This window comes from Rhodnius prolixus, unplaced genomic scaffold (assembly GCF_049639745.1).
Source record: "Rhodnius prolixus isolate KJV_2025 unplaced genomic scaffold, Rpr scaffold_15, whole genome shotgun sequence".
In the NCBI taxonomy this organism is placed as follows: Eukaryota; Metazoa; Arthropoda; class Insecta; order Hemiptera; family Reduviidae; genus Rhodnius; species Rhodnius prolixus.
The window spans coordinates 5973531-5994193 of NW_027411605.1; the positions used below are offsets into that span (position 1 = coordinate 5973531).

Consider the following 20663-nt stretch of genomic DNA (forward strand, 5'->3'; position numbering starts at 1 on the left):
AACGATGTGGAAGCGGAAGTGAAATGGTGGTTGGAGAAGCAGAGAGCACGCTGATATGGTTTATTATTGTCATAATGGAGGAAGTGGACTTCAAAAAACGTAGAATAATGGTTGCATGTCTGGAGGTGATTATGAAGGCCAAAACAGCTGGCACACCTGGTCCTGTTCACCGATCTCTTGTTTCTCTACTCACTGTGGGTATCCCACCTTATCAGCCAAGACCATCCTGCTAAGTGTATTGCAGATTTAGTATATCTTTCTTAATCTCTTTAAAGAGATGTTCACAACTTCACTTACATCAGACACTTGTAATCGCTGTAGAAGTACGAAGCACCGTTTTCTCTGGATATTGGAAGTCTTGCTTGCGTGAACTCATACGACTCCATCTTACCACTCAGTTTACGTAATTAAATTTTCTTGAAACGACATTTTTACTCAAATCTGGTTCACGTCAATATTACGTAAAAAAAGTAGCAGTGAAACCGCACTTCCAGCCAGTCAAACTTCTACAGATTTAAAATATCGGTTACATATTTAAGGACTAGCGATGGGAAACCCCTTATCGCCGGTCATTGCAGACATAGTATTAGACGACTTTTTCGACCAAATTACAACTATCCACCCACACATTTTGTTTGCCAAAAAATACGTAGATGATACAATTCTATGCATTAATACCTCAAAAACACAGGAAATACTTGCACTTTTCAGCAACTATCACCTCTCCATACAATCCACAATAGAACAAGAAAACAACAACCAAATTCCTTTTCTTGACCTTCTGCTCACAAGAACAGGATACAGGACAAATTAACACAAAACCTACATACTCAGGCCGTCTCCTTAATTTTTACTCCAACCAACCCCTATTTCAAAAAACAGTTTCATCTCACGCAACCTAAAACTTACATCAACCCAATATCATCAGGACATAATAGAAAGGTAAAAAACAATTCTTCAACTCAACAACTACCCCCTCAAACTCATTAACCACACCATCAAATCATACTACGAAAAAACCAATCCAACCAACTCATCAAGAACAACAAACTTACAAACGCACGACACCAACCTATCCATAGAACCCAAAAAATATGCCTCACTACCATATGTACTCACAACCACTCACAAACAAATTAAAAACATGTACTACAGAACTCAGACAAACACAATAATCACTACAAAAAACACCAACAACTCAAAAAGACAATTTTTTTCGAAGCTAAAAGACCAGACGGAAAAGGACAAACAATCAAATCTTATTTACGAAATTGAATGCAAAGACTGTCACAAAAAATATATAGGCGAAACATCACAGTACTTAAAAAGAAGACTGTACCAACACTCTTACGGCACAAAACTAAAGATCACCACAGCACTTTCCTTACACAGCACAGAAAATCATTACACAAAAACACAAAGATACTTAAATCAGAAACCAACACACCAAAAAAGGGAAAGTGCTAGAAAAGATTTACATATCTAAGTCAGAAAACAGTTTAAATTTCAAAACAGACACGAACAATTTAAACAACATATACGCCAACTTACTACAAAATACTTGACAATTGGCAACACTGACTTCCTCACAACCAAACACATACCACAGTCAGTCCATGAACAGACAAGACAGAAGACACACCAACCCTATAATGTAAAAATATTACTTTATCAATTAGGTAAATAATTTTTGTAAATTTCGTTTTATTATACATATTCATTTTAATAGAATCATTGTTAACAATCTGTAAATATGTTCCACAGCCCTGAAGATGACCTAGTCCCTAGGTCGAAAGCTCGGCAAAATAAATGTTATTGTACAGGTTAATATTCTCAATTCCAGTATATTTTGAAATGGCTTACAGCGAGGGTGGACTACTCCAAAACAAAGAACCCTGTTTCTACACGTTGGCCCACAGGGAATTGTACCTTCCTATCTTCCAGCAGTTCCTTTATTCTCTGTTGATGGTATTGGCATCCCCTATACTCCAGGCAGCGTATCCATTCCCGCGGCAATTGCATCATTTCGCTTGAGTGCTTTCTAAAGAAAGTTTCTTTGTACCACCAGTAGAGCATAGAAAAAGGACCCCGTACTTTTCATGGGGGATTTGATGTAATTTCTCCAAATTTTATGAATACTTGAATCCTTTCAATCCCATCTCTCTCTTGAGCGTCTTAGATCCTTTAAGCTGAAAGCAAGGAAGAAATCTGGTGTGACGTAATTAAATTTTCCTAAAACTCAAAATTTATATATAAAAAAAAAAAACAGATGGTGATTGTAAACCGGAAAGGATGCTGTTCTAGAAAGCGTGACGTAACTCGCCTTTCGATCTCTACTAGAATTATTATTTCCGTGAGAAAGTTTGGAGCAAAAAAATGACAGGCCTAACTTACATCTTGTCTAGGGTTGAAACGAGCGAGTAGCAATCCTTGAGTTAACTTTTATGGGAAGAAAGCGCCTGGGATTAAAATGAAATTAGTTTTATTATTGGCCAGTAAATACATAAGCGGTTGGGGGGAGGGGGTGTCCTGTTATTATAGTGAGTTACTATTGTTAGCACATAAAGGGAGAACTGATTAATCGAGCTTGGTTATCGATTATCGATATTTCATTCCGCCCACCTATTAGTTCTACAGTTGGAACTATTTATTTCACCTTTTTCTGTTTTGGTCAGCTGTTTCTTCTGTGGTATTTCTCGCAGACGACTTCTATGATGTTTTTTTTAAAAAACTTGGTCACCTAATTAAAAATAATTGTAATAATTTTGAATTTTGAAAAGTTTATTTACAATATGAATACATAGTTTTCGTGACCGCAAATTGTTAAACTAACTTAGGATGGAAGATTTGCGAGGAATCGAAACTGTAACCAGTTTCTGTAACTCAACCAACCCGCATAGCCACGCCCTGAAGAAGACACAATATATTTGTCGAAACGTTGGCAAAGAGACGAGTTGTTTTATTTGACCGATTCCTCGCAAATCTTCCATCCTAAGTTTATTTACAATTTAAGTATTGATACAAATATATCGTATATAAATAAAAGGAGGTTTCAGGCTGCAGCGTCTATGTACTCTCCACAACAACGATTCTCACTTTGATAAGTACTCCAGACTTAATATAAGGCAAAAAACCTTACAACAATATAACAATTATAACAGGATATGTTTCAAGTCTTTTGTGCTTATATTTTTTATAATTCAGTGAACTTGTAGTCAACAATACTTCTTACATGCGGGTAGGGACTATGTATACAGGAAGTTACAAAGTTTTCCATAGCATTGTAGATAAATGTAGACACGCTGGCAACATCAAGTGCTACATGCATGTAGTCCATTGGGTGTCCACCCGGGGATTATGACCCAACCAGCCTTAAGCATTTGTTTTGGACTCTATGTAACTTCCCGTAGTTGGTGCGGCAAGTATTGGACCACACAGGGGCCGCATATAAGAGTATTTGTAATAAAATAATAAGTTTTATTTTTATTAACACCTTTTTTGAAGCCGAGTTCTATTCTGGGGAAAGAAATCGATTAAGCTCCCTCTAAAGTGCGATTTTCCTTTGATTTGTGGTCCCCCCCCCTGTCAGTTATCACAATATTAAAGCGAGGATTAAAAGACGCTAAATTCCGGATTTGAAAAGAGCGATATGACCGGAAGTACTAACTGCTCCCCCCATAACAGGCTATAAGTTCCATTTCCTCTTTTAGGACAGCTAAGGCTAGGCTCTGACTCTAAAGTGCCACCTCACAGAATTTTACGGTACTTCGGTACGGTACGGTACTAAATTATATTAGTGAGTATTAAAAATCGTTTGACCGGAAATAAAGATCTCTTGAACGATTTAGCTGAATTGAGTTTTACGTTTGTACTTGTTATTTATCCCCTTAGGAGGATATCCCAAGTCTGGGCGTAAAGTTATGTTTTCATTCATACTTAATGATCAGAGAAAGTAAGTCAGCTGCAATCATGCCATATTTTGGTAATTAAGGTTCCTCAGGAAGTACCTCGTTTAGATCCCTTGAGTCCAGAAAAAGTGTTCAAGAAAAATGGTCGAAATGTGCTTTGTACAAAATAAAATTCATCAGCTGGAGCTAAAACTTGTACGTCTAGGGTGGGTCCCACCAGGGGGGGGTACCTGCCAATAACTTAGCGATGAAACTTTTATTTAGTTCGATAATAGTTGGAGAAACTATTTGGTGATGGACGGTGCTAAGATGGATTAGGTTGGACTTTCAATTTCAGTATAGTGTACGGTTTTACAAACTTTCTAATATATAGTGCTTTGAGAAGCTGAAAAAGTGTGCTTAAGAAACATGAGAATTTTAGCCAGAGGAAGTATTGCAGTTTTGGGAAGCGTGTTTTCTTTTACCGGAAATGTAGCATTTTAGGTCTTAGGTCGAAATAAAGAAATAAACGATTTGATTGCAACAATTTTCCCAGGGAAATTCGATTGAGGGCCGTTAGTTTTCCCTGATCTTTTCCAAAGGTGAAAACTTCTTTTCTTAACGTTTCCTACACGAAATTCGATGGCATCACACTTCCTCTTTTGTTAGGAATAATACAAAAGTAAAAATGTGAGCACGATGACGTCATAGTTCTTAGTATTTTATTTCTAGGTCATGGTATTAAAGATAGATGCAGAGTAGAGGAGAAGACACGTCTTTAGTGGGTGTAGTCGGTCAAGTGTGCGTGTGTGGTTTTCTCCATTAATTATGATGATGTAGCCCGGTGTTGGTATTTCCTTGCATTGTCAGCGATACTGCGCAGAAAAGTATAGGGTTGTCTCTATAATGGAAGGCTTGCAGACAGACAGACCGACAGACGGATGGAAATAAGAAAAGGATAACTAGAGAAGGGTGTTTTGAGACTATATTATGTGAAACTCTTTCATTTCGACTGGCTTGCGACAACACTCTGTCGGCAAGTCTTTCATTATGATGATTGGTGGTCCGTCCAACAGCTGATGAAAGAGTGGCGCGAGTTTGAGGGAATTACGTATATGAGTGCTTGTGGTGGGGATTAAGAGTTGATCATGTTTGAACATGTACTTCTGGGAAACTCGAAAGAACAGCTTTTTTACTTTTTCATCTGGCAACAGGAAGTATTGCGTCAAATTAAAGAAAATTACTTTTCACCGGAAATGCTGGGGTTTAAGTCGAAAACTTCTCGAAATAAATATTAACAATACAAGGCTAGCTCCTCAGGAGTCAGAATCTACGCCATTGTACCTGACATCTTAATTGAAAGATTTTTTGGCATTTATTCCACAGTTTTGCCATCAAGAAATCTTTAACACTGTACTGAGTACATCCTTGGGTATGAAGCCTAGAAGAGATCATCTGTAAATAAAAGTGTTGGTAGTTTGCAAAAACCTCCTCCTTCGTTGTTACAGAATACAGGAAGTCTTTAAGCCGACTCGCTTCCTGCTAAACAAGGTTGTCCTTAATCATGCTGATATCAGGGAAAAAATGGAATTGCTTATCAGCTCGCCAGGAATGGAGCATCAATTCCATTTATTTTTCTGGATCCTTTACCCAAGTAACCATACAGACTGAGTCATTGTGCGAACAATTTTCGAACACTGTTCATGGGAGAATGCATGGACATTCCTGGAATGTTCCAGAAATCTAACTCAGTAAACTTTAGCTGTATCCGTGTAAAATTTGAAGTTAGGTGAGGACAATTAACATGGAACCTCTATATTGTCTTTATCAGGAAGTGGAGGCTTTTGTTTGATTGCTTTCCTGTCGCGAGGTAGCAGATATTTAGCTGTATGAGGCCAGAGGAAATCATTTCGTAAAGAACTAGGACTTCCGGAAGATTTCGTAATTAGGAAAACGGCCCCTCCTCTTGTTCCGCTATTAAAAACTTCGCTTTTACTCTTGGGTCTCTAATGTGAGTAGATCTGTGACTTTTTTTTCCCAGGTAAATTCGATTTAGGATACTCCCGGAAAACGGGTCCAGCAGATTTCCTGGAAGGTGCCATTTCCTGTCAATGTGCGATCCCAATTCTTGGATACAGTTTAGAGAGGAAGTTGAGTGTGTGGTTAAATTAGAGTTCTACGCTCAAGCGGAAGTATCACGTCACACAATGGATGGTTCACATTTTGGAAAAATGGCTTCTCCAAGGTTTTTCTCTGGACTTCCTCTTAGTTCATTTAGTTCATTTTTCTAGAAACATTCGTTTTTTAGAGAACTTATCGGTTAGGGATTGGGTTTGGCGTCCCTGCAAGATTACATTTCTCAGTGTAGTGTTGATATGAATTTAAATATGGGGTCAAATATTCCGGAATTGGTAGGGAATCATTATTTAGAACCTTTGAGGATAAGTAGTGAGATTAAGTCATCTGGGTGTGTACAGCCAAGAGACGAACAAAATTTGAACCAGTTAGCAGTGTGAGTCCGAATCAAAAACTCTCGCTTAAAATAGCAATTCAATTCTTCCCTTAAATTTTAAGTTTTTGGGCTGCCTTCAACTTCAAATGAATGTTGTATTTAAAAAAACAAAATTATTAGATAAAATATTGGAAAACTATTTTAATAGAATGGGTAACCGTAGAAGATATTGAGGCCGGCTTTAATAAGTTGGGAAATGGAAAAATCTATACTATTTAGGAGAATGGAAATGGCTTCACAGTAATGTTGGACACTCGATTGAACTATGCATTACATTGGCCGATATTTCAGTAGGGTCGCAGCTCAGTAAAGAACACCCTGTACGTTTTTCAAATCAATTCAGTCTTGTAAGTACGCTTGGATTTCTCTTATATTTAATATTTTAATATTATCGACTAGTAAAGTCTAATGTGGGTGACGAGTATAAGCGATATAAAATATAAATTTCTGTATTACTTACTTACTTACTTACTATCTGGTGCAACAGTCCTTAAAGTAGGACCTGGACCTCCTCAACAAGCTGCCCCCATCCGCTCCGGTCTGCGGCCTTAAGGCGCCATCTTCTTACTCCAGCCCGGACGAAGGTCTTCCTCTACATCATCCAGCCATCTAAGTCGAGGACGCCCTCGAATTCTTCTCTGCCTCCTGAGTTTTCTTTTAACAGTTTTCGGGGCACCCTTCCCGCAGGCATCCTCTCCACATGTCCCAACCATCTCTCCACCAAAATCTCCTGAAGTGGTTTTTCGAGGAATACTGTGGAAAACTGAGTGAACCATCGGAAAATTTGCCCTTTTCGTCTCTCAAATAATGTCTCAAATCGCTATAATGGTGAGGGAATCGTAACTCGTAAAGTGACCCTGTACCTTGACCGACTCCTTTGAAATCTCCAGGATAAACATTCAGTATCCTAAAAAAAAAAATCACAAGAAAATTGGATGATTTTTGTCGAAAGGAAACGAAATTCGATCTTTTCGGTGAATTTTTTCCCCCTATTTTGGCGGTATAACTAACCCACAAACAGACGTAGTGAATGCTCCAGGAGGCATTGGCTGCAGTAAGTACTTCCTCTTTCTCTGAGTGACATCAAAAATCTTTTTTTGACTACTTATTATGCCGCAAAATAGCGGCATTATTAGTAAACTTCATGGTTCTCGCCGTGAATCAGAGCATCACCTGGTTTTCTCTTGACCATGATTATTATATAAGATTACCCCAGAAGTTATGGCAATCATGTGGGTGGATGTTAGCCAGTAACTCACTCTTATGTAACAGCAAACGGTTACAAAATCTCCATACCCAGTCGTGTTTCAATGAATATTTCAGTGTTGCTGAAACTCTGGAATCAAGATAACAGCATCAGTTATTTATGTTTTACACCTCTCAGCTTCTTCTTCCTAGAATTCCCATCGATTCCTTAAATTTTTTATGTTATAGCGCGCGGCGTGATTTCCACCAAATGATTGAAGCTCGTTTTATTAAAAATGATTGATCAGTTTTGAAAAAAGGAAAATTATATTTTAATTTTTGTTTTCAATTCACTTAAATTTGCTCAGATTTTCTAGGCTGGGTTCTTCACCGGAAGTGCATTTTCTGTGTACGAAAAAGTAGATCTTACAAATTGGTCTTCCTGTCTGGAAGTAATTAACCCAACATTACCGGTAACGGGTAAATCGCAGTGTTCAAAATAAAGAGGGCTTAGGTCTCCAAATTTTGAGGCTTTTTCCGTAAATGGCTCCGATGATTTTCTTTAACAATCTTTTGATACTTCCGTAAATGTAGATGTACAATAATAATTGTTACCCAAAAAGAAATCGCATCCAAAATCATCGAATTGAATTACCAAAAAGAATGAGCTTTCATTAACTTCCTCTTTAAAGTATTCTGAATCAAATACACACTATTCTGTTTTCTGGGTGACCTCAAATCCGCTTTGGTAATAGACCGTTTAGAGGCGATTTCCGGTGAGATTACTTCCGCAGTAAAATAATGTTTTACAATATCTCTTCGATTGAAAAATGATGTATCTTGGCGTTTAATATTATCGGATCTGTGGAATGCATTTTGTGCATAACTAGATGCGTACTAGATGTGTGTGTAGTGGGTTCAAAATGTTTAATGCAAAAATAAGTAAGAATACTCTAAAACAGATTTATAAGGTTTAAAATTAGTTAAGATTGAACCTATCAAATAGCAGTCATTTTAGTTTATTAGGGAGTGGCTGTGGGCGTGGTTGCCATGAAAGTTCCAGCTTCTGATTGGTCAATCTAACCGCCCATATTTTTTTACACCTTTAGCTCTGCTCTCTGATTGATTAATTATTCAGCGCTAATTATTTTATAGAAAAATATAGTTTAGAATTTTTTTACTAACTTTTCCCCCATAGGTATTTGATAAACTATCAGATTGTGCAATAAAAATTCTGTCTAAAAATATTTATTAAAATGCTAGTCAAATTTATTGTTCTTTGGAGAGGACTTTTCTTTTATTATTATTTATTAGAATCTGGGAAAAGTGAGTCCGTTATTTTGAGTGATGTAATTGTGGCAGATTGCTTTTTAATGAAAAACTGGTATCTCAAATTGGATAAACAGGTATCTAGTTGAAGATGTGAATTGCTGTTGGATGATATTCAATCGAATAAATAATGATCGATTCACAAGTATTAATCGTATTAAGAGGGAAACATCCATAAATTCTTTGAAATAGCTGTCCTGTGTACAAGAGACGACCTTGAAGATGAACTTCCCGAGATATCTCGCAATAATCGTAATAAGACCCAGCTTGGTGTGTATACGCAAAAATTGTGGTATTTCGACTAAATGTGTTATTTGTTGTTATTTTGACTTGTTGCAGCGCTGTGTGATTCGCTCTCGCTTAAAGTAGGCTATAATTCTCTCCATGGAGAAGTTTGTTCGTAGAAATAAATCTTTTTTTCACTTTTTGAATTCTTGTTAACAGATAATGGGTTGGCAAATAAGTTCGTTCAGTTTTTGAGAGTGGAATAAATAGCAATTTTTTTGATACACAGAATACATGTTAATCAATTATACATTGACCATTCTTATTGATAACTTCTTGCCATCTTTCCACCAACTTCATTATACCACGTTCGTAGAACGTCTATGGCTTATCGTCGAAAAACCAATCAAAATGTTTTTTGACAGTCTTCTCATTATCGAAAGTTTTTCCGTTCATGGAGTTCTGCAACTATCAGAATAAATGATAATCAGAAGGTGCCAGGTCCGGTGAATACGGAGGATGAGACAAAACATCCCAGCAGTTTATTCCGAGTGGTCAATGACGTATGCGGTCTGGCCTTGTCTTGGTGGGAGACGACACCTTTGCGCTTTGCCAATTCTGGACATTTTATGCGGATTGCATGGTCCAATTTGGTTAACTGCAAGCAGTATGCGGTTGAATCAATTGTTTTGCCTGACGGTTACAGCTTGTAATAGATAATACCTTTATAATCCCACCATACGGAGAGCATTATCTTCTTCGGATGTAATTCCGCCTTCGAGCTTGTTTGCGGCGGCTCACTGCAGTGCTTCCATGATCTTTTACGCACTACATTGTCGTAGACGATCCATTTTTCATCTCTCGTTACCATCCACTTTAAAAATCGTTCGTTTTCTTGACGTTTCCGCAGCGAATCGCAAATGGATATGCGAGTGGCTAAGTTGGCCTCGGTTAATTCATGCGGTAACCAAACATTGAGCCGAGAAACGTATCCCAGCCGGCGCAAATGATTTTTGGAGCTCGTATATGATATGTTAAGTACTGTTGCTATCTCTCTCATCGATTCGCATAGATCTTTATCGATTACGCCCTTGACATCATCTGAATTAATCTCGGTCGGGCAACCGGAGCGGGACGCATCATTAATGTCAAAATCTCCAGAACGGAATTTGGCAAACCACTTTTGGCATAGGCGTTCTGTTAAGGCATCATCACCATAAACTCAACATATCTTTTTATGAGCCTCTGCAGCTCGTTTTGCCCTTTTTAAAATAATAGAGCAAAATATGACGAAAATGCACTTTATTTTCTTCCATCTTTACAGCTACGCAGCAAGAGCACAATAGTAATGTTTGTTAAACCGAAATTCACAGAAAGGTTAAGCCTAAACCGAACGAACTTATTGGCCAACCCGCTAGATTCATGTTTCTTTACAGATATAGGAGAATTGAGCCATTTAATCTCGACTTAGAGCTGGAATTTCCTCTTTAATCTGTTTAGTCTATATTAAATTTAAATTATTTATACCAATACGAATATTAGGGTGAAGGGACCAGTAATTGACTGGGCACCAGTAATTGACATACCAGAAATAAACTGGTATTATAAGGGATATGAGCCGTTTTTAGTGGTGATTCTTTCAATTTCGTTATTGAGAAGCCTTTGGGCAGCAGTTCCAGAAAAATATTAATTATTGGAAGGTTCCTTGGTATCAGTGGAAGGTTATTTGTGTTAAAAGTTCAAAATCAAGGGAAAAAACAAGCCGTTGCTAAGGAGGATTGATAAGAAAATAATTTTTCTTTTTTCTTATTTTTCGTTTATTTGTTCATATATTCGTGTGGTTATCAATGTTCTGTTATAATTAGTATTACTTGTAGATTTCATTTATGTAGTTTTTTTTTTTAATTATAAGAAGCATTGAGGATTAAAATGGGGCTGTCAATCACTGGTCCTTGAAACGGCAATCTGCCCAGTAATTGACATGTATGTCAATCACTGGTCCTACAGCTTTTTTGTTTGAGACCAGTGATTGACTTCCTGGGAAAATGGTAAGATAGGTTGATAAATTTTATTATAATTAAAAATTCAATCATTGTAAAATAAAATCATTGATAAAAATCGGCAACATAAATAGTAAAACTTCCAACAAAATATGTTTAAATTAATGAATTAGCAAATGTACGCCTTATTTCAAGAGGGCATGCAGAATGATTATTCTGTACAGAACAACAATGTATGAACAACAAACTGGAATAATCGTGATCGCCGAACAGCTTCACGAGGCCTACGTGACTAATAAAAACGACGCCCACTTATCGGAGTTGGAAAATCTCTCATTCTCCCTCAGTTTTGGGTCCCAGCCACATGACAAAGAAGAAAGGGAGGAAATGGCTAAACCATAGAATTCCATCAAAGGAAACGGCCAGAGGAAAAGTGAAGCTTCCTCAAGAGAAGTACCAGGTGCGAAATCAAACATACGTGGAGAAGTTGGTGACTTTGTGATGTTACACATTAATAACATAAAAAAGATTGTAAGATCTATTGTATTTACCAATTGACAGACATGTTGACCGAAGACGAATATATAGCATCCCATAGGCTATATAGGCTAAACTGTATTTAAAAAAAAATGAAATCGGTATGAAAACCATTTTTAATTCCCAAAGACGTGAAGGTTGGTTCGCCCTGTACTACTTTATGGAGAACGTTACCAATTTAATAAAACCGTTGATGTGTGAGGTTTTCAAATGGCTTGTGATTTCAAGTGGCTAATTATCAATTACATAAGATATATTATGATGTTCATTTCCTATGTATTCCGAAAGAATATTTTGTTTTTTCATTCATTTTTTCTTTTATGGTGTGCCTATTTTAATAACACATATTTTTGTCAATTGGTTACCTAGTTATGTGAATATCAGTGGTTTATTTGTAGGTATGTGTATATTAATACCTATCCTTTCCAAGTTAAAGAGTCAATAACAGATATATATTTTTTAATCTAGTTTTTTTTTCATTGACGTTTCATTTATTTATTACTGTTACAAATGCGAATGCTTACAACCTGTGGCGGGACGCGATGAACGTGCACACAATGTATATATACATGTGTCCAAGAGGTAACTCAGTAATAATAAACAATAAAATACTGAATAGATGCAGAAAGTAAGAATGAATTACATTCAGATAGTTTGGTTTCGAAGCAAATGACACTGGCAGCACAGATTGTGGAAAATATTAGCGAAGCGAAGGAAAAAGTGATTTAAGTGATTTATTTAGATTTAAAAGTGATTTTGAATGCATACCTTATGTCGTTTCATGAATATATTTGTATGTCAATTACTGGTCCCACTCCATGTCAAACACTGGTTCCACCGAAAATTCGCTATGTCAATTACTGGGTCATTGACATACTTACAAAAAAAGTCATTTTTGGTTGACATAAAGATCGAATTTACTGCATTTAAAATATTAATAAAATAAAGTACATCCTACTGGAGCAGTACAATTTTACAACCTACACCTGGAGCCAAAATAACGGAAGTTATTCTATCTTAAACTCGAATTTTTTCTTAAGCAGTCAATTACTGGTCCCTTCACCCTATTTATATTTTAGGAAAACTTAAATTTTCCACATAAAATTTTGGGTAATTTGGGGGCCTCTAAAATGAACGCCTGCCTTGAAGGTTCTTTAGTTGATATAATTCATTAGGAGCTATTAGTGTACAGCTCTTGCCATCTAGCGGCTATTCGCCAAACTAACTTTCCTGCCTTCACTTGTTGCTCACAGATTTATAATAATGTGTTCAAATTGCTTGAATATATCTTTATCTTTTTGTTGAACGCATAAATTTAAAAGTTTTTAAAAAAAAATCCTTTATAATAAATAATTTATTTTAATTTATAAATGAAGCCTTATTATTAGAATTAAGTTTTATTCAGTATCAGCCATGAGAAGAGGTAAACAATAATTATTTTTTGGAGTTAAGACATTTATTTTATACCTTTCGTTAGGTGTTTTTTAAACACCTAATCACTGTTAACGAGAAAATAGCATAAATATACTCGCACGAAATGAAGATTCCGGAAAGAACATTATTCCTCTTAAAAAAAAAAAAAAAAAAAATTCTAAACATTAAAAACAAAATAATAATTACTCATAGGGAAAGGAATAGCTATGAGGTTAGCATACTGGACTCCCACGCGGGGGTCCCGGGTTCGAATCCAGCTGCTGACCCTTAGATTTTCTCTTCCTAGGTGTTTCTTACAGCTCACACTGTCCGGTGGTGGACAGTGTTGTCTGTAACGAGAGAACACTGCCCGGAGGCCGGCAGTGCATTGAAAAAAAGCTCCAAGCGCTAATGACCTCAGCTGTTGACGCGCCTTAAATCATTTTTAAAAAAATAATAATAATAATTACTCATAAAAAAGAAATATTCTTCTATTCAGAATTGAATGCTAAGTTTTTAAAATATTATCTTATTATTTTACAAAAAGAAAAAGCTCTATGCTTAATCTTTTACTAAGGTTCAATTGTGAAAATGTAATAATCAAAATAAAATTGAGTCCAAATTTTCTAACTTTTTTACTTCCCACATAGTATTCATCTCTCTCTTATTACCTATTTCATAAACTATCGAATAGTTTTATGAGGTTCTTAGAATTGTTTCAACATTAGTTTTTCTCTATTTTCTCTAAAACCGTTATTACATAAACCTTTATTTTCATTGCTTCTTATCGCCATTATAAATCGCATGAAAGAATGAAAGAAAGTAAGATCACAGATGTATGCCTACTTAGATTAGACTTAATCCACCAAACTTATGTAGTTAACTTATGTAATTATTTAAATCACTATAATTCTGTAATTATAGAAGATAAATTTCTTTTTTTTTTCCTAATTTCAGGAAGGGGCCGAAAAGCTTTGCCTTTGATCACTGCTTCAACTCAGTAGATCCGCTCAGTGCAGACTATGCTAGTCAGGAACATGTGTTCGACTGTCTGGGTACCGATATTCTGGACAATGCGTTCCAAGGGTACAACGCTTGTATATTTGCCTATGGACAAACAGGTGAGCTAGCAATGTTTTAACTTATTTAAAGTAACCCTTTGACCTGTATATTCATACAAACATCATGGAGGATAGTAACCCTTTGACCTGTATATTCATACAAACATCATGGAGGATAGTAACCCTTTGACCTGTGTATTCATACAAACGTCATGGAGGATAGTAACCCTTTGACCTGTATATTCATACAAACGTCATGGAGGATAGTAACCCTTTGACCTGTATATTCATACAAACGTCATGGAGGATAGTAACCCTTTGACCTGTATATTCATACAAACATCATGGCCATAGTAACCCTTTGACCTGTTTATTCATACAAACATCATGGCCATAGTAACCCTTTGACCTGTATATTCATACAAACATCATGGTCATAGTAACCCTTTGACCTGTATATTCTTACAAACATCATGGCCTTAGTAACCCTTTGACTTGTTTATTCATACAAACATCATGGCCATAGTAACCCTTTGACCTGTATATTCATACAAACATCATGGCCATAGTAACCCTTTGACCTGTATATTCATACATACATCATGGCCATAGTAACCCTTTGACTTGTTTATTCATACAAACATCATGGCCATAGTAACCCTTTGACCTGTATATTCATACATACATCATGGCCATAGTAACCCTTTGACTTGTTTATTCATACAAACATCATGGCCTTAGTAACCCTTTGACTTGTTTATTCATACAAACATCATGGCCATAGTAACCCTTTGACTTGTTTATTCATACAAACATCATGGGGATAGTAACCCTTTGACCTGTTTATTCATACAAACATCATGGCCATAGTAACCCTTTGACCTGTATATTCATACAAACATCATGGCCATAGTAACCCTTTGACCTGTATATTCATACATACATCATGGCCATAGTAACCCTTTGACTTGTTTATTCATACAAACATCATGGCCATAGTAACCCTTTGACCTGTATATTCATACATACATCATGGCCTTAGTAACCCTTTGACTTGTTTATTCATACAAACATCATGGCCTTAGTAACCCTTTGACTTGTTTATTCATACAAACATCATGGCCATAGTAACCCTTTGACTTGTTTATTCATACAAACATCATGGGGATAGTAACCCTTTGACCTGTATATTCATACAAACATCATGGCCATAGTAACCCTTTGACTTGTTTATTCATACAAACATCATGGCCTTAGTAACCCTTTGACTTGTTTATTCATACAAACATCATGGCCATAGTAACCCTTTGACCTGTATATTCATACAAACATCATGGCCATAGTAACCCTTTGACCTGTATATTCATACATACATCATGGCCATAGTAACCCTTTGACTTGTTTATTCATACAAACATCATGGCCATAGTAACCCTTTGACCTGTATATTCATACATACATCATGGCCATAGTAACCCTTTGACTTGTTTATTCATACAAACATCATGGCCATAGTAACCCTTTGACCTGTATATTCATACATACATCATGGCCATAGTAACCCTTTGACTTGTTTATTCATACAAACATCATGGCCTTAGTAACCCTTTGACTTGTTTATTCATACAAACATCATGGCCATAGTAACCCTTTGACTTGTTTATTCATACAAACATCATGGGGATAGTAACCCTTTGACCTGTATATTCATACAAACATCATGGCCATAGTAACCCTTTGACTTGTTTATTCATACAAACATCATGGCCTTAGTAACCCTTTGACTTGTTTATTCATACAAACATCATGGCCATAGTAACCCTTTGACCTGTATATTCATACAAACATCATGGTCATAGTAACCCTTTGACCTGTATATTCTTACAAACATCATGGCCATAGTAACCCTTTGACCTGTATATTCATACATACATCATGGCCATAGTAACCCTTTGACTTGTTTATTCATACAAACATCATGGCCATAGTAACCCTTTGACCTGTATATTCATACATACATCATGGCCATAGTAACCCTTTGACTTGTTTATTCATACAAACATCATGGCCTTAGTAACCCTTTGACTTGTTTATTCATACAAACATCATGGCCATAGTAACCCTTTGACTTGTTTATTCATACAAACATCATGGGGATAGTAACCCTTTGACCTGTATATTCATACAAACATCATGGCCATAGTAACCCTTTGACTTGTTTATTCATACAAACATCATGGCCTTAGTAACCCTTTGACTTGTTTATTCATACAAACATCATGGCCATAGTAACCCTTTGACCTGTATATTCATACAAACATCATGGCCATAGTAACCCTTTGACCTGTATATTTATACATACATCATGGCCATAGTAACCCTTTGACTTGTTTATTCATACAAACATCATGGCCATAGTAACCCTTTGACCTGTATATTCATACATACATCATGGCCATAGTAACCCTTTGACTTGTTTATTCATACAAACATCATGGCCATAGTAACCCTTTGACCTGTATATTCATACATACATCATGGCCATAGTAACCCTTTGACTTGTTTATTCATACAAACATCATGGCCTTAGTAACCCTTTGACTTGTTTATTCATACAAACATCATGGCCATAGTAACCCTTTGACTTGTTTATTCATACAAACATCATGGGGATAGTAACCCTTTGACCTGTATATTCATACAAACATCATGGCCATAGTAACCCTTTGACTTGTTTATTCATACAAACATCATGGCCTTAGTAACCCTTTGACTTGTTTATTCATACAAACATCATGGCCATAGTAACCCTTTGACCTGTATATTCATACAAACATCATGGCCATAGTAACCCTTTGACCTGTATATTCATACATACATCATGGCCATAGTAACCCTTTGACTTGTTTATTCATACAAACATCATGGCCATAGTAACCCTTTGACCTGTATATTCATACATACATCATGGCCATAGTAACCCTTTGACTTGTTTATTCATACAAACATCATGGCCTTAGTAACCCTTTGACTTGTTTATTCATACAAACATCATGGCCATAGTAACCCTTTGACTTGTTTATTCATACAAACATCATGGGGATAGTAACCCTTTGACCTGTATATTCATACAAACATCATGGGGATAGTAACCCTTTGACCTGTATATTCATACATACATCATGGCCATAGTAACCCTTTGACTTGTTTATTCATACAAACATCATGGCCTTAGTAACCCTTTGACTTGTTTATTCATACAAACATCATGGCCATAGTAACCCTTTGACTTGTTTATTCATACAAACATCATGGGGATAGTAACCCTTTGACCTGTATATTCATACATACATCATGGCCATAGTAACCCTTTGACTTGTTTATTCATACAAACATCATGGCCTTAGTAACCCTTTGACTTGTTTATTCATACAAACATCATGGCCATAGTAACCCTTTGACTTGTTTATTCATACAAACATCATGGCCATAGTAACCCTTTGACCTGTATATTCATACAAACATCATGGCCATAGTAACCCTTTGACCTGTATATTCATACATACATCATGGCCATAGTAACCCTTTGACTTGTTTATTCATACAAACATCATGGCCTTAGTAACCCTTTGACTTGTTTATTCATACAAACATCATGGCCATAGTAACCCTTTGACTTGTTTATTCATACAAACATCATGGAAAATTAAGTTTCAATTAACCGAGGACATCATTATTTGAAATCAAAAATTTCATTTTTAATCCTCAATATAATTGATATGGCTACTATAAAACTGATGTTCAATATTAACTTAAGTCAATTCTGAATTCTGATTCTGACTTGTTGATTTCCTCTTAAACATTCCTTGAATCCAGCATTCTCAGTGCTCCTGTTGATTTGATTCCAGGGTCAGGCAAGTCGTACACAATGATGGGCGGCCAGGAAAGTAAAGGAGTTATACCAAGGTTGTGCGATTCACTATTTGATAGAATAGCAAAGTGCCAAAGTTGCGAACAATCGTACAAAGTGGAGGTCAGCTATATGGAAATATATAATGAAAAGGTAGGTGAATTGTTGTTATTCCTGTGGCTTGTAGTGAGAGTAACCACTAAAGCTTAGAAACCAATACCCACTTAAGTGGGAATTGTGTCCAGCCAGCTAGAGGCTTTGGATTAGCCACTTCTTTCATGGATCCCAGCCAAAATACATTATATATCCTCAAGATTTCCACGCTAGGCGCCCATAAATGCCGAGCTGGGACCGCTGAGATGTATTGGGTTCGAATTCTGGTCTTGAAATAGATATTACAAGAAATTTGTCGTAAAGAAGGTCAGCATATTACTCCTTCCATCCACGACTCGTAATTTGTGATAGTCAACGGTTTACCCTATGTACATTTTCTGGGATGAAATCTATTAATTTGAGTGTGATGAAGAGACAAGACAGAAGACACACCAACCCTGAAATGTAATAGTATTACTTTCTAAACTAGCCCTGAAGATGACCTAGTCCCTAGGTCGAAAGCTCGGCAAAATAAACTTTACTAGACTGAAATGGCAGTTATTTTTTCAATCCCATTAATTATTATACATTGCGGATGAGGCTAACTAGAGGCCACTAAATTACTGATGGATATTGACAGGCTAAAAAAAACCCACAGAACTGTCGACATTTCCTTCTCGAATTATGGGAACACACAAGCTCCTTAATGGCTGCACAATGATCCAGATTCTTGGTGATGGAAAGACAGATTATAGTGCTTTGAAACGCGGCAAATCGTCTTGTTGGAACATTTCTGGCGGCATCAGTCCTGCTGTATGTTAGAATGTCCATTTTAAAATAATTGGTTAAATGAAAACTTCTTTTTTTTTCAACTAGTTACTTTTTAATCTTTTTTTTTGGCATTGTCTTCCGCCATACATCCAGCATCGTCTAGGTGATTGTCACTAGAATATCACTCACTCTCCATTCTTACTTATAAATACATTCGCTTCACACAGTCATCCCTCTACTATATACAACTATTTACATACAAACTTACAACTAATGGATGGATCAGTACTCTATATTCCTGCCATCCTTTTTGCTTAACCTAAATTAAAATCACGTAATCCTTCTCTAATCATTTTCTTGCATAACTTTTAAATACATTCATATTTCTTTGCTAGCTCTGCTACAGATTTAAGCACATAGATGTTGCTGGAGAATATTATGTCTTCGTAGCGAAAGGGTGCATCTAAATACCTGTATATGTCGTCAAACATTCGTTTCCTTTCTACTACATAACGTGGACATATCATTCTTATATTGTTATTTTTAATCTTAATTAAAATAATGTTTCTTTTCTGTTTTAGGTGCATGACTTATTGGACCCAAAGCCGAATAAACAGTCACTTAAAGTTAGGGAACATGCCGTACTAGGACCATACGTCGATGGTCTGTCCTTACTGGCAGTTTCTTCATTTCAGGTAACTAGAAATGATTTTACTAATCAGGTAAGGCAAGATAAAATTAGATAGTTCGTGTAATTCTGAAAGCCAACAGAACGTGCTCTTAATCTAGCGAATGTTATGTACATTAAAGACAGTTAGAGATGTAATGTACGTTCCCATTATGTAAGGTGTCAGTGGTAGTAGTATTTTTTATTTGCTCTAAAATACATCATGGCAAATGAGTTTGTATGTTAGTACAAACAGGTTGATCATTTTACCAATAATAATCAAAATAAACTTAACCTATCTTACAATTCATGCAATACGAAAACATTATTTATTATTATTATTATTTTTTATTTTTTTTTACGGCGCATCGACTTCTTGGTCATTAGCGCCCACTTTCTTTGTTCTTCTTATTTCCTTAAACTACTGGAGCTGGGATGACACATGTGCAGACCCATAGCTTCCAATCACAACACCTTGCTTAACAAGGTAGGGTGGAGCCTGGGTCTGCAAAATTTATTATTATTATTATTACTATTATTACTTCTGTATCTGCACACCATGAGGAAAGTAGAGAGTCCTTGCTGTGCTTATTGTAAGGAAGTTCAGGACGATGCACGGCACACATTTTTTGAGTGTAAGAGATGGGACCAACAAAGAATGGAACTGGAGTTGGAGGAGATAGGAGGAGCATTGCCCCAGAGGATATCGTGGGCAAAATGTTAGCCGAGAGGTCCTAGTTGGACTAAGGTGGACAAGACCGGTCAGCGATATTTTGGAAAAGAAGAAGAAAGCTGAAGAGGAATACTTCAGCTGAAATGATGGAAAAATGACGGAGTGCATAGTGTTCCTGGTCCAGCCTGAAGTAATGTGATAAACGGTCCCGGGCTGGGTCCATCAAGGAAATCGAGGGAGTGAGGTTTTTCATTGGGTAGGAATACCACATAACCGCTCGTGTCGGTACCTTTATCAAGGTTTTCCTCACTTACCTATAAAAAAAAAAATTATTATTTCTGTATTGCTATTATTCTTTCAATAATCTTTTAAAAAATGATAAATGATAATTGAACACGTT

General features: G+C 36.3%; 1 protein-coding gene across 4 annotated transcripts in view; it reads left to right on the top strand.

Moving 5' to 3' along the window:
* Khc-73 (Kinesin heavy chain 73) overlaps window positions 1-20663 on the top strand; it is a 165130-nt gene that overhangs the window by 107759 nt on the left and 36708 nt on the right. For all 4 annotated transcript variants that reach the window (XM_074129514.1, XM_074129511.1, XM_074129512.1 and 1 more), the window contains exons 3-5: window positions 14046-14209; window positions 18058-18212; window positions 19505-19618. In XM_074129514.1, coding sequence (XP_073985615.1) covers window positions 14046-14209; window positions 18058-18212; window positions 19505-19618 — 433 coding nt within the window. The remainder of the gene's footprint in view (window positions 1-14045; window positions 14210-18057; window positions 18213-19504; window positions 19619-20663) is intronic.